We start from the raw sequence: 14,117 nt of genomic DNA, 5'->3' as shown, positions 1-14,117 counted from the left end.
AATAGCAACTAGTCAAGAAAAATTATGCAGCTGGTTGGATTCCTTAATCTTATGCTTTGGTTATTGCTACTACCTTAATGCAAAAATGTGTATGTGTATGTATTACAAAATGTCATGATTTTCTCATTTTGTCAGGATGATGACTATGATGATGATGAGGAGGATACATATGAGTCACATTTACATGGAAAATCTGTAGAAGTTTTTGATCTTCCTGAAAATGAAGATATTGGTTTACTACTGGATATGGATTCAGCACAGTCTCTTCTTAAATTTAAAGAGGTGTTGTAGCAGTTTCTTAAATATTCTTTGTGATACACTGGGGAACATCTGAACCTTGTAGGATTTGGATATAATCTCCTTCATGTTCCGTCTCGTTACTTTGGGTTTGTTTTTTCCCAGTGTCACGAATAAATATTCTGGTAAATGTCCATTGGAATGTAGGTCTTCTGTAATTTTTTTATATCCAGTTTCCCTATGCATATTTTCATTAAACACTTTTGATTTAAATTAAATTTTCAAAGCCCTTGGAAACAGGCAGTAGAGCCCAGCCAGAACTCTGTCCTTGTTGTATGAGTATTGCATTAGATAGATACAATGGCTTCTCTTAGTTCTCCTGTGGCCCATTGGCTTGTGTTTGCTGCCCAGTAGAATGGCTTTAGCTGCAGAGAGCATGGGGGTTGTGCAAATATGCCTGTTTTGAATAGATTCTGGTGTTGTTGTGAAATATTTTTCAGGAAGACAAGAAATATATATCTAATTTCTTGGTTTAGTCCCTGCAATCGTCTGAGAAATCTGTGTACATAAAAGCACTTGATTCTGTAGATAGGCATATTTTTGGCTTGGAGAGTATTTTTATGGTGTGTTTTTTGGAAGGAATGGATTTGTAAACACAATAGAGCATTCCAGGCTCTGAATCACAACTTAACATAATTGGAAATAGTAGGGTTCTCTTTTCCCAAGGTTTTTATAAAGGAGCATATTTGCTTTATTCAGGGCTGGGATTTAGTCAGGGACTTAAATGGTACAGACTTTGGCATTTAGGAGTCTAGGCTTCTCTGGTAGGTTTAAATGCCTGTCAATTTCACTCTGGGAGGAGAAAAATATACTGCAAAGAACCTGTTTTGTCAGATGCTATTTGCTGCTACATCAGCTTATTTTTGTGAAGGATTGGTGTTTTGCAGGTCTCCTAAGTTTGTTCTCTTGATAATGGTGCCAGTGTCATTGAGGAAGTAGAAATTGCAGGCTGCTGATCTCTAGAGAACATTCACAATTTTTCTCGGTTTGGAAACATTGCAGCAAGCTGAAGCTTCTTAAGTGCTGTATTTACTTGGGATACAATTATAATCTCATGCAGAATCATTACTGTGCTGTTACTAACAAAATCTAAATGAAAAATTGTCATGGATTCACCAGTTTTAATTTGGGATTAGTGCAATGTGCCTTGACAAAAAAAAAAAGAAAATCTCCTCAGGGTTACAGATGGAAAGGGAGATACAAGGAACAATTAATACTTGTTTTAAAAAATCTTTACATTTGGCTTAAGTGTAGTCTTTTTGAATTCTAATAATCCTGGGAAGATTTGTGGCTTAATACATGGCTTAATTTTTAAATAAAGCCAGCACATTTATTTTTAAGTGCTGATTGTAAAAATATTTAGTACTGTTAAGTCTTTCCTTTATTCTGTGTCCCAGTTGTCATCATAAGTGCATTGCTGCCTTTTCATTACCCTGGCACATTGAAAATTTATCATAATCTTTTCATCTTAATGTATAGACAACAATGGGAGATTTTTAGGGTGGTTATGTACTGTGGAATTTGCTTGAGGTTTGAGTAATTTAAATTTTTTTTCAAATAAAAGCTCAGGATTACTTCTCCTGTAATTGACCAATAATTATGTTGACTTTATAGCACACTAACAATGGTTTGGGTAAAAAGGGAATCATGGAAAAATACTTAAAACTAGCATTTTCAAATGTAATTTTGTGTGTGCTCATACAGTTTTTCTCATCTGTTCCAGCTACAATTAAAGCATGCAGTAACAACAGCTGAAGTGAATCAACTGAAGGAGAAAGTAAGTTTTGAAATATGACTATTATTATTAGGGTGGTTTTGGTGTTGGGTGGTTTGTTTTGGGTTTTTTTGGGGGGTTGTGGTTTTGTAGGGTTTTTTTGTTTGTTTGTTTGTTTTTATGGCTACTGATTTTACCAGGAATAGGCTGAATGCAAAAGGTAGCAACCAGTTTATTCCTCAGGTGCTCTCTACTCTATGCTAGACAGCCATTTCTGAATGAGTTGAAGATCTGTGCTCAAATTAAAAATAAAATTAAAAAAAAGAAATCAACCAAACAAATAAAGTCCCAAAAGTCACATAAAACAACTAAAAAAAAACCCCAAGGCTCCACTTTAAATCTGCTGAGAGTAGCTGAATATTGTGGAGAGCTGTGTGAACCATCTCATAAACAAATATGAGAATATTACCAGTGGATCGAACTTGTCTTATTTGAGAATTGAATTGGCCAGACAATGGTTTGTGGCTGTCTTTCTGTTACCAGAAAGTTATTTCTGTTATCCTCTTTCCCTCCTCAAATTTATGACCTGGTCTGGGCAGAGAGGTTTTTCAGTAGTTTTATTTTTTGCTGAAGATTGATTCAATGCCTCTGCTTATTCTGAGAAAGGGTTTCTTGTTCTTTTTTGCTGCTTTTTCCACTGATGCTGGTTTATACATGGGCTTTTTCTGAAAGTAAGTGTGAGCGAGCAGCTTCTTTTATTCCATTGGCCTTTTGTGTTGCCTTGCTCAGAAATGCATATCCTAGGACAAGTTGCAGCACATTGCTGGGAACAGGTAGCAAGTGAAGAGGGCACAGTGCTGCAGTTTGCAATAATTCACAGTAGCAGTATCTGTTGGGGCATTTCATGCACTCTGCAATTGTTGAGGCAACACAGACAAAACTACTTATGACAGTTCCCTTTTTGATTTCTGACAGTGCTCCTCCTCTTTCTAGTATTCTTGGTATGTGGCCCAGCTGGATTGCACAAAAGCTGTTAAAAATGTTGGTGTTGGTGCAACTTACAACCCCGTTTTTAAATTCAAGAAATTCTCGGTCCTTTCAACATCCTTGTTCCATTGGCAGGTGATCTTAACAGGCTTCAAAAACAGTGATTTATTTCCTCAGTGGAAGTGGTGTCCCCAAAGAAGGAGGCATGGACAAACGAGGCTGTATCTTGCCTGTTCGCTCCTCCAAGGCTGGAGAGCTTCACATGTTAACATTCTCATGTGTAATGTGGCTGCTATCAAGCTGAAGGGGTAGTAGCATCCCTTTCCTTTACTGAGGGAGTATTTGGTGGTTTTGTACATTAGCTCAAGAAAAGGAAACCCTGCACATCATATCAAGTTACCAGGGAAGATCAACTGGTCATGCTATCTTTATTTTAAAAGCTGTTGGTAACAAAGTAGTAGGACAGGGAGCTTGTCTTATACAGGTTAAGATTCTTTATCTGCAGTTGCCTTTGAAGGTACTCAAAGTAGGCCTCTCCAGAGATATTAAGATCTAGTGAGATCTTAAATAATTCAAGCTAATAATACAGATCTTCGTCATTTAATCTGTCTAGAAAGATGCAATACCAATGAGAAAGCAGTAAAAGACTCTTGGGTTTCAGTTCTAAACTTGGTTAGATTAGCAAGGGTTGGAAGAGTTGGTGTGATTACTTTAAAAGTTGTGTCCTGTTTTTGTATTACTGATAAGTATTTAATTATTATTAGCTCTTCTCTACTTAAGTACCAGCAACTGTTTTTTATTTCATCTTTTAGATTAGATTAATTTGTTATATATTAATCTTTTCAGTTAAAAGTTGTTGAAGCAGAAAAAAGTGAATGGAAATTTAATCGAGCCCAACTACAGCAAAACTTGGATGAAAGCAAAGAGAAAATTAAGAAGTTAGAGACCTACTGGTTAGAGGCACAAAATTTATGCAAAACGGTAAATGAGCGTCTTAAAGAGACTCAAGAACAATGTGATGCCCTTGAAAAGAAATACAACAAGGCCAAGAAATTGCTTAAAGACTACCAACTAAAGTAAGTACCCCAAAATACCAGGTCTCTATTTATTTCTTGTATGTTTTGTGCAACCTGGGGAAAGCTGTCAGCAATACCTAGGGGAATAGGTATTGAATGAATTTCTTTTCATTTGTTAGAGTGCAGGGAAGAAGTGGGCTCTAAATGCTGAATTATTCCATATCTTACATCACCACCTTCTGGAAAGGTTAGCTGAAAATCTCGCTGCTACTTTTGATTTATAGCTAATGAAAAATTCTTTAATACTTCAATGACAACGTAAAAAAACCAACTTAGTTTAAAAGCTGTAATGCATCTATACATTTTGGAAGGACTCCTTGAAATTTGATATGAGGTGTTAGGCAATACCTTTTGCTGTTTTTGAAAAACCCTCAGCTTGGCTGACTTCATTGCTCCAGATAGAGTAGGCATCAAAAGATATTTCATAATATCTAGCCAGATACATGTGATTTAGTCTGAGTTAGTTATATCTTGTAGGAGGAGTAAAAAGAATTTTGGGAGAAATTTAAAGTTTGTGGATATGTATCTAGCCCACTAAAATGGCAGTATGAAAACAGTATCTTCAATCTGTTACAGGTTTTGGGTTTTTTAGTAGAAATAATATCATTTATTAGGTACAACTGTGGGGGACTCCAGCACTGTTGTTTTGTGGTAGTGTCTGATTGTTCTATGATCTTCCCGCTTAGCAAAAGAAGAGGAAGTTGCAAAATATTTGTAGATATATCCTGATAATACAGAGCACAACTGTTGCTTTTGGTAGTTGCTGTAAGCATATAATTTTCTTGTTCTAAATTTCTCCACTTGATACTTACTTTTAAAGGCAATTTATTATGATCTTTTGCTCTATAGTCCACATCCAGAAGTGTTACTTCTCACAGTACGTTTTTGTGCTGTTTGGTCAGCTTTTTAAAGGTCTCCTTTCCCCTCTCCTCCCAAGCTTATCCGCATGGAAGTTCACAAGTACGTGAAGATGACTGCTAACATGCTACTTCCCATTCCCTCGCTGTTTAGCAAATTTCCATTCCTTGTTTGATTGTCCCTGAAGCTTCTGCATCTGTTGTAGATGTTTTATGCTTATTTTCTGGTTTTGTATATCATTTGATATGACGCAGGCAAAAACAGCTTTAATTTTTGTTTCCTTCTTGTAGTCGTTGTTTCTTTTTTGTAAAACCCAGCCATTGCAAATGCTGTAGGATGAACCAAGTAGAAACTTGAAATGCAGTTTATTTTCCAACAGAATTTTGCCATAGCTTTTGGAAGGAAAACATACTCTGTGTGTGCATGTATCTTTGTGGAAGAAAGTAAGATGTAATTATTGGAGTCATGCATGTATTTCAGGCTTATGCATATGCAACTTGCCACTTTTAAAATGAGAGATAGTTGTAACTTTGCAGAAAAAGTGTTGCCATGCATCCTTTTCTGCCCAGAGTAAATAACAATCATCTGTATTTTCTTTTGAAGACAGTAGACGCATACCAATAAATATGTCATTTTATGACACTATAAGATTAATGGATCAGTTACACCTTGCAGATTGATTTTTGTCACCATTCACTAATGGAATGCTTTTTAATAAATGCAATTGTGCATATTTCTGTTTAACATATTTTTCTATATTTCTGTATATTACTACTTCATAGACATGTATATGTTTCTTTCACCAGAGAAATAGAATTTATGAAGAAAGAAGAAGATCATTCAAAGCTACTTGAAGAGAGAGACCAGAAATATGCAGAACAACTGAAAATATATCAGGAAAAAGTAAAGCATTATTATATTTTGAAATAAACTTCTGCATTTCTGGAGACTTGTATCTCATTTCTGAATTTTAATTATTGCAGATTTCAGAGCTTGAAAATAAATTAAAAGCATATGAGAAAATGCCTTATGTGTTTGAAGGTGCCAGTTTATTGGATGGTGACTGTCAAAGTCCAGGCCAATCTAATGAGTCAAAGATAAAAGAAGACAATGAAAAAGAAACCAGATCAATAGAAGAAAGAATAAATTCTCTAGACATGCTGATTTCTGGTAAGTAGATTGTAGTATTTTTTATTTGCACTTAAGGAAAGTTAGGAGGAGTTGTATATATAGTGGGTTTTTTTGTTGTTAAGAGAAGTGAAGTGTTTGCTGTTTCATACTGACTGAGTGAATGTTTTAGCTGAGTCAGTGTGGATACGTGAGTTTAGGTTCCCCCAGCATTTCAGTATAGTTCTAATTTATTTCTTAAGTGTTGTGGGAAAGAGGAGATGGATGGAGAGACAACTATTTTAACTGTTCTTCAGATTGTCTGTTAGTGAAATTAATAGTGGGACTAAAACACTGAGGTATGTCAGTTAAAATCCCATTTGTTTCAAGCTGTAATTTGCTGTAAACTTGCTATGATTTTTTTGTCTCATAATTTTATGTACAGAATGTTACAAAATATCAGATGGAGGTTCAAATGAGAATGAAATTTTTAAAATACTTGGTAAATTCTTATTTTGTAAAGAGTTTCTATCCTACAGAATGATGTTAGGAAAGCACATCTGGGGCACAAATTTTCATCAATTTTAGAACAGAATTCAGTTCTCAATCCATAAGACAATTATATTCTGTTGGATTTTATTATTTTTTAATTGAAGGAGTTGAGTAAAAGTATATTTCAAATATAGAAATTGCTAACGCAATATGTAAAATAGTGCAGTATAATATTAAAAGTATTTTCATACAGTAATGGTTAACAGATAGAATAATTCTGACTTAGATTCTGAATATTTTCCGGACAGTGGGTTGGTAAACTTGTGTACCAGTTTTTGCTGGGTTTTTTGTTTACTTTTTTTATAAGTATGTGTTTGTTGCAGATTTTGATGCTTTTGTTGGGGATACTCCCAGATTAGACACCAGTGCCCACAAAGCAAAAGCTCAGCTTGCTTTGAAGGTAAAACGCCAGCCACCTTCTCGATCAAAGCTGAAAGAATCTCTTGGGTGTGGACAACAGATTGCAAATCTACAGGTACTGACACTGGTACTGACATTGATAATCATGCACTCTGGATACTGACCATATGTTGAGTTTTGTCTGTATTTGCAATTGCAAGTGTTCTCCATGCTTCGTGCCAAAACAACGTAGTTTTATGCTGTGTCAAACAAAAAACCCTTTAGGGTTCATAACATACACGTGAACTCCAGCGTGTTTTTGTGGCACAGTTAATTTGAAGTTAGCAAATAACTATGTGAGCTTGTTCTGTGCTACTTCTGCTTGCTGAAAGATTTTGATGCAGTGATATGTTGTGAAATATACTGATTTATCTTGTTATGCCTTCATCTGGAACAAGTTAGTTACCAAATTTCTTTGAAAACTAAAGAGTTCTGAAATGCTTCATTATTCCATAAATCATCATTTGAGTTCACAAGAAGTGTACCAGTAGAATGTTCTCATGGAAAACAACTGAAGAATTGAGGTATAGTCAATATATGAGAGAGCCTGTCATAGAAGGAGGACATTGAACTAATTCAGTGAGACTGCAAACTGGCCACATTGAATTGGAATGGCTAAAGTGTACTAGAATATTTCTGATTTGGCTCGGAAAAGATTACTTGGGATGTGCAGAAAGATGTGTATAGAGGTGGCTAACAGCCTCTAAATCAGATCCATGTGATTCAGATGGTATCCATAAGTATGTAAGTTCAGAAATTTTCCTGAACTAAGGAAATTTGCTTAGCACATCCTTCCACCCTGGTAAAAGAACAGATAATAAATGAGTATATGTCATGTTTATCATAAAATAACTTTTAAATTTATTGAAGGATGAGGATTCAGAAGACAGTGTTCTCAACAGAGAATCTTCCACTGTGTACCTAACTAAGACCTTAGAAACAAGTGAAAAATTACCTCTCCCATGCCTGGATGACGCAGATCGGAAGAGTGAAAAGCCTGAGAAAAGAGAAAGCACAGAAAGTCCTCTAGAGTCAAGTCCTTCTGCTTCCACACACTCTTCTCCAGTACACAAACCAAACAATGAAAATAGCACAACCACCACTCATTCACCTCCTCCTGAAGGGATGACTCCAAATTCTCCTCAAGGGTATCTCAAGAATGTTAAGCAAAGAGAAGCAAAAGTGAAAGGGAAGGAAGCCAAGGGTAAGGCTAAAGGGTTTATTATTATTTTAATTCTTTGGGATTTAAGTTGTACATCTTTTTGATGTAATCAGGAAAGGTTCTAATACATTTTTGCAAAACACTAAGCCTTGTAAGTGTTATTGTATTTGAGAGTAAGTCTGATGGATTTCCTGATTCCCAGAAAAATTCATTGTTGGCTTTGTGCTTCCAGACATTATGCAAGTGTTTAAACAAGATACAGATTCTGAGTATTGTGGGAATTACTGCATTACTCATCCTGCCCTCTTAGGATATTTGTCACTACAAGATGGTTAAAAGTATTGTAATCAGCCTAGTCACTACTAGTCATTATTTGAAAGGAATAGTTGGCATTTTTCTTATGAATAATTGAAAAAGGGATCTAATATAATCATTTAAATGTTTGGTATTTTCTGTAATCAGCTAGTACAAATGTATAAAGACAGATGACTTGCTGTCTTTGCCCTACAGCTCAGGCAAAACCATTATTTTAATACCCCAAAACAGGACTTGTTTTATACTGTTATTATTTTCTGTGTTTCTATAAAGTCTCAAAAAAAACAGTCTAAAAAAAGCCCCACTTACTAAGACACATGCCTAATATATCTGTGATTTTGCTTTCTTTTCTACAATTTTTTTTGTGATGACAGAAGCTTTGTAAATTTTTTTCTATATATTTGCCCCTGGAATTGCTAATTATTGCAGTACATGAGGAATGGTGTTGAAAGCTTGCTCTTTTGTGAACAAAATGACACTAAATGCTGTTTCTGCTAGATTGTTGCTTTCAACTGTATTTAAATGTTTGCCTATTACTTTATTGAATTAATAATTTCTATTACCTTTTCATCCATTCATGTATCAGTCTGTATTTTAACCTACTGTCCTGTGTTTAAGAAATTACCTCCTTTCTTAAAATACTACGTCTGGAAACAGGTGGAAACAAATGTCAGTATTAAAAGTAATTCTTCTAGTTTTGTATCCAAGTTGATAGGGAAAATAACCAGCTTAACTGTAGTTATAATTTATTGGATCTTATATATTTAGAAAGAGTGCTTAACTAATGAGCTAAAGTTCTAATGTTCATCGGAAACTACTGATTAGATATGCAAAAAAAAGGGGGTAAACTCTTGACTATCCTGACTGTCAGTTATGTAAGCTTTGAGTTAATCCTTCCTGAAATATATAATGGTTAGCTGATGGAGTGATGGGTAGTTGACCTCAGTTTTGTGTACTAAACAGGACTTTGGCAAAAAATTGCGTCCTAAGAGGTTGTATTCCAGTTTTGAAAATAAGAGTCTTGGAGGAGCTTCAAAGTCCCAGTTGCTTCTTCAGAATAGTCACAGTTTGTATGCCATTTCCAGTAAGCCATTCAGCTTGTCAGGAGCTGTCTGCTCTCCAGGTGCTGAGCATCACGTTGGTTAGGCACACCTTGTGGAGCTGGCAGCTCGTAGCCCATGTTTGCAGCCACTGGCCTGGACTAGCTACTGAGCCAAAAATAATACTAGAGGAGCATCTCTAATACTTCAGTAGTAATAGAGAAATACTAAATGCTATATCTTATACATATATATGGTTATATATAGTGGTTGTATGTTTTGAAGTTGACATTTTGCAGAAGAAAGAGGTATTTCTTTCTAAACCTGTCATAAACTGACTTTTCTTTGTCATTTATTAGAGCAAAATACTGTGGTAATTTTTACCTTTCTGTAGACAGTATAGAATTACTCTTTATCAAAAGGAATATTTTTGAGTAGTTGTCAGCACCTGTATGTTGCCATTTTTCAATGGCCTGGTACAGACAGAATGATGGGAGGATGCCACAGAAAATAACTTAGGCTGGCTGATATGGCTGTAGTATTTTCAGTTATTACCTGCATGTGAGAATGGGAGTTTTAACAGTCACCCAGGTCTTAGTATCTGACTTACAAGCATCATCATTAGTAGCTGAAAATTGCAGGTATTTTTACGACAACATTTTTATTTTTCACCTCTCTATGAAAAACAGAAGAAAGGAAAAATGAAGACAAGACAGCAGAAACAAATGAAGGAATTCCATCAGGGAAGTCCAAAAGGAGATTTCCAGATTTTGGGTAAGATTTTACATGTGTTCCTTTGGAAATAAGTGTTGTTCTGTGTTATTTTTGAGAATATTATGTTCTCTAAATAAAACAGTGTAGAGGAGTCCAGTAATGCTACTTTGTAACACCCTTGAAGATGGGGTAAAGCTTGTTGAAGCCAGCTAACATTAAAGACTTAGGCTGGTAGTGCAATAAATGCAACATAGTGTATAAGATAAAAATCAGCTGATTTCACACACTGCTAATGTAGTTAGTGACTTTGTTCAAGTTGCTGTGCATTGCTTAGGAGCATTAATGTAGCAATAAAACTGTGGTTTTCCTCCTGGTTGTATCCACTATATGCTAAGCTTCTTTAGGCATTTTCTGTATTTATTTTGGTTATCTGTGGCTCTTAAAAGGTTAGTGCCATGCTTCTTAAATAGGAGTGCCAGAACTTTTTTAATTGCGTGCATAATCTGCGAAATTATGCTTTGTGTATCAGTATAAATGTGGCTTTATGTAACTGTTGATGTCAATGTGAAAACTAACTTGCTGATTTAAAGAAATGTAAATATAAGTGCTTTACTCAATTTGTGGTTTTTTCACTTCAGTGGATTGCGGAAATCTGGGGGCAAGGGTAAGAAGCAAGAAAAAGAAAATCTAAGAGGTTCTCTGGATAGCAGGTAGTTCTTTTGTTAGTTTATACATACATGCTGCATTCCTAAAATTTGTAACCTAAGGATTTCTTTTAAATTGTCATTAATGTTTGATCCTATTACATTCTTGTATAACAGTAGCAAAATTCTGTGAAGATTTAATGATACAGAGATGAGTTTCTAATCTCCCAGAAGAGGGTATTGGAGACAACATTAAAACTGTATTTTGCTTAGGAAGATGAATGTTGAGTAAATTAAGTTAGCAATTTTTTGAAATTATTGTGTGAAATACTGCAAAAATATGCAACATTATATAACTCATTATTTTGCATGAATATTTAAAGACAAGTATCAGTTTTCATTTCAAGAATCAGTTGTGCTGTGAAACTGGTAAAAATAAGTGGTGTGTTTTGAATTAGTTCTTGTTTTTACGGGGTGGTCGTGTATATGAGGGATGGTATGCAGTTTTTTGCTGTTCTTTAAACAGAATTTCATCTGCTTATCTCAGAGGCTCCCGAGAACTTTTGGATGACTCTGGCAACAATCTATCTGCATCAGATTCAGATTCCCCTGTTCCTACTTGCATGCCTTTCTCTTGGTTTGGAGACAGCCACAAAGAGCCTCAGGTTTCAAGTAGCAGTCTGCAGGTTACTCAGAGTGGGCAGGATGGTTGTGAGCATGGTCAAGACAAGAACAGAAGCAAGGTAAAGATTACTAATTTTTGCTTTGAATATTTAAGTGTTGCATCTTGATAAAGTAAAAATATCAGTGGTTAGTGTGTGGAAGCCTAATAACTTAGTCCTTGACCACATCACCTCTTACAAACATTGCTGGAGAAGTTTGAGACACTACAGCTCTTACAAGCAGGAATTGTGTGAGTGTTCCTGTTCCCTTCTTCAGTTGAAGCATCAGTGGAGGCTATTCAAGCTGAAGTAGAATTTACGGAAGAATCATAGAGCATGCTTTTTCACTAGTTGGTAGTGCTAAAAGTAATGCTAGTTTCAGGCAAGCATAGTGTTAAAAGTCTAATCTGTTTTCTAGACTAGTTCACAGAGGAATTGTGCATAAATAGAGGTCAGCTGTCCAAATAGTTGGCCAGCCAGTTCTTACTGTACTGGAATGTGGGGTTGGAGTACCAGACAGGTGGAGGAAGATAGTATCCTAGTTTTCATTAACAAATGTAGTCTTAAAAGCCAGGAAACACATCTATAGAACACTTTCTTCCAGGTTTCTGAGTAGCTAATAATCGAATAATTTAGAGTCTTTTAATCAGATCTAAAGAGTGAGGCTACACAGTTCAGTCCATAACCATAGTTACCCTCTTAACAGTTTAAACTATTTGAAAGAAACAGCTTTAGAAACTAAAAGGTGTAATGTGTGTGTTGTCTGAATATTTGGTAAAACCTTTTTCAATTTAACACTGTTCCCAGCAATTTTACTGACTATATTCTTGTTTCCTTTGGATTTTGTCAAATTGGAAATTGCAATCATTTGAGTAAGGGGATTTATTCTTGAGTTGCACACTTTTTCTTCACTTTGGGTGGCTAAAATACACCTTCGTGTTTTGCTTTTCTTCTGTGCTGTTAGAAAGGAATGAGTTGTATATATAGAAGAGAAACTTGCCAGGTTGTAGTTCATGAAGTCACTGATATTTTGCAGAGATTGCAGATTGCAAGTTTGCTTTCCATGTTTCCAGATGGCAATTGCACATAAACGCTCTTATAGTACCTTTTTTAAATATTTTGTTTCACTAGTGTAAACCGACAGTCCCTATGATAGTAATAAATTGTCTGCATACATAGTTTTTAAAAAGTATAGAAAGTGGTTTTAGAACCTTACAATCCTTATTATAATGCAGGAACTCAATAAGAGTAGGAATTTTTTAATCTCTGAAGTAGAACAGTACTTCACAAAATGCTGCCCAGTGCGCATCAGTCTTGTGCATTTACAGCTCCTGCATTGGTTGCTTTTCTTGGAGCCTGCACTGGCCAAAAGATATTTCTGTAAATAACCCAAGAATTTGGAAGATATATGCATATGCTTGGATACAATTTTTGATTAAATAGGAATGCATGGTTAGTCTCTTAATAGGCTGGTCTTTTGATAGGCTGTAGTTGGTCTTCTAATAGGCTGTAGCAAAGCTATGAAGAGGTGTTTCCTCTATAGATAAGCAACCAGTGGGTTTGTCTTTCAAATTCATTGATTCAGAGGAACCCACTGGTCCCCTTTTCATTGCTCCTATCTGATTTAAATAAGTTTTGTAAGCATAGTAGAAGTCCCACTGCTGCATTTCTATTCTAAGCACCCATAATGTGCTTAAGCAGCTCTTGAAGTTTTCATATACCTACCATATACACCTACTTTTGGCAATCAAAAAGGTACAGATGTTACCAGATTTGAATGCTCTCTTCCTTTCCACATTGTTCTGAAGTAATAGTCTTTTCTTCTTACTGGACTATACTTCCCAAGATGATTACTGCTTCAACCTTCCAGCTGGTTTCTTGCCTACTGGTTTGGGTTTTTTTTGTTTCTTTCTCATGCTCCAGTATGTAATTGTTGTTTTGTGCTCTCTTTCGTAGTTCCAGTTGCAAACCAGCAGCTGGAAGATTATGCAAGTCTCCAGTTATATTCCTGCTTTGTGAAATGGTAGAAAGTTGATCCCATTGAAGAACAGATTCTTAGACATTCATTAATCATAAAATCATACTTTTCCTCTCCAAAGTCAGACTGTTTTCACTTTGCAATGTTTGCGGTCTTTTGTAAACATGGTAACCTGACAGTGGTTGCTGCTTCAAATTAATGATTAATTGTTGTAGATCTGAATTTAGGATTGATAATTACATTTGTACAGTAACAAGGCTTTGGCTTTTTTTTGCTGTGAAAATGCACTAAAACTGACAAAGAAACATGCTTGACCACTCAGAAGTGAGTCTTGTTACTAAAACAATATAAAAGCAAGGAACAAAGTCATCTTCCCAGAATTCAAGGGAAGAATACTCCTTTTTGTTGATATCAGCTCAAAGTTTATAAATAAAGCAATATATCATAAATATAGCAATAGAATGTATTCCTTTTATGTTTGTAGTATCCCATGTGATCATGTGACAGCATTCCTTAAACAGGAGGTAAAAGTAGAAAGCCTAAAATAAGAATTTTGTCATGTAAAAATCTCTGTAGAACTGAGTCCTTTGCATCATGTATAATTTTTGTAGT

At 35.4% G+C, this 14,117-nt stretch overlaps 1 protein-coding gene across 7 annotated transcripts in view; it reads left to right on the top strand.

Annotated features, from left to right (window-relative positions):
- LOC100217844 (neurabin-1) overlaps positions 1-14,117 on the top strand; it is a 58,365-nt gene that overhangs the window by 34,147 nt on the left and 10,101 nt on the right. For all 7 annotated transcript variants that reach the window (XM_072932253.1, XM_072932255.1, XM_072932252.1 and 4 more), the window contains exons 7-16: positions 136-282; positions 2,021-2,074; positions 3,845-4,074; positions 5,739-5,835; positions 5,916-6,102; positions 6,915-7,066; positions 7,861-8,194; positions 10,197-10,281; positions 10,860-10,931; positions 11,413-11,608. In XM_072932253.1, coding sequence (XP_072788354.1) covers positions 136-282; positions 2,021-2,074; positions 3,845-4,074; positions 5,739-5,835; positions 5,916-6,102; positions 6,915-7,066; positions 7,861-8,194; positions 10,197-10,281; positions 10,860-10,931; positions 11,413-11,608 — 1,554 coding nt within the window. The remainder of the gene's footprint in view (positions 1-135; positions 283-2,020; positions 2,075-3,844; positions 4,075-5,738; positions 5,836-5,915; positions 6,103-6,914; positions 7,067-7,860; positions 8,195-10,196; positions 10,282-10,859; positions 10,932-11,412; positions 11,609-14,117) is intronic.

The sequence above is a fragment of the Taeniopygia guttata genome, chromosome 7 (assembly GCF_048771995.1).
Source record: "Taeniopygia guttata chromosome 7, bTaeGut7.mat, whole genome shotgun sequence".
Taxonomy (NCBI): Eukaryota; Metazoa; Chordata; class Aves; order Passeriformes; family Estrildidae; genus Taeniopygia; species Taeniopygia guttata.
This window is presented reverse-complemented; position numbering and strand designations above follow the sequence as displayed.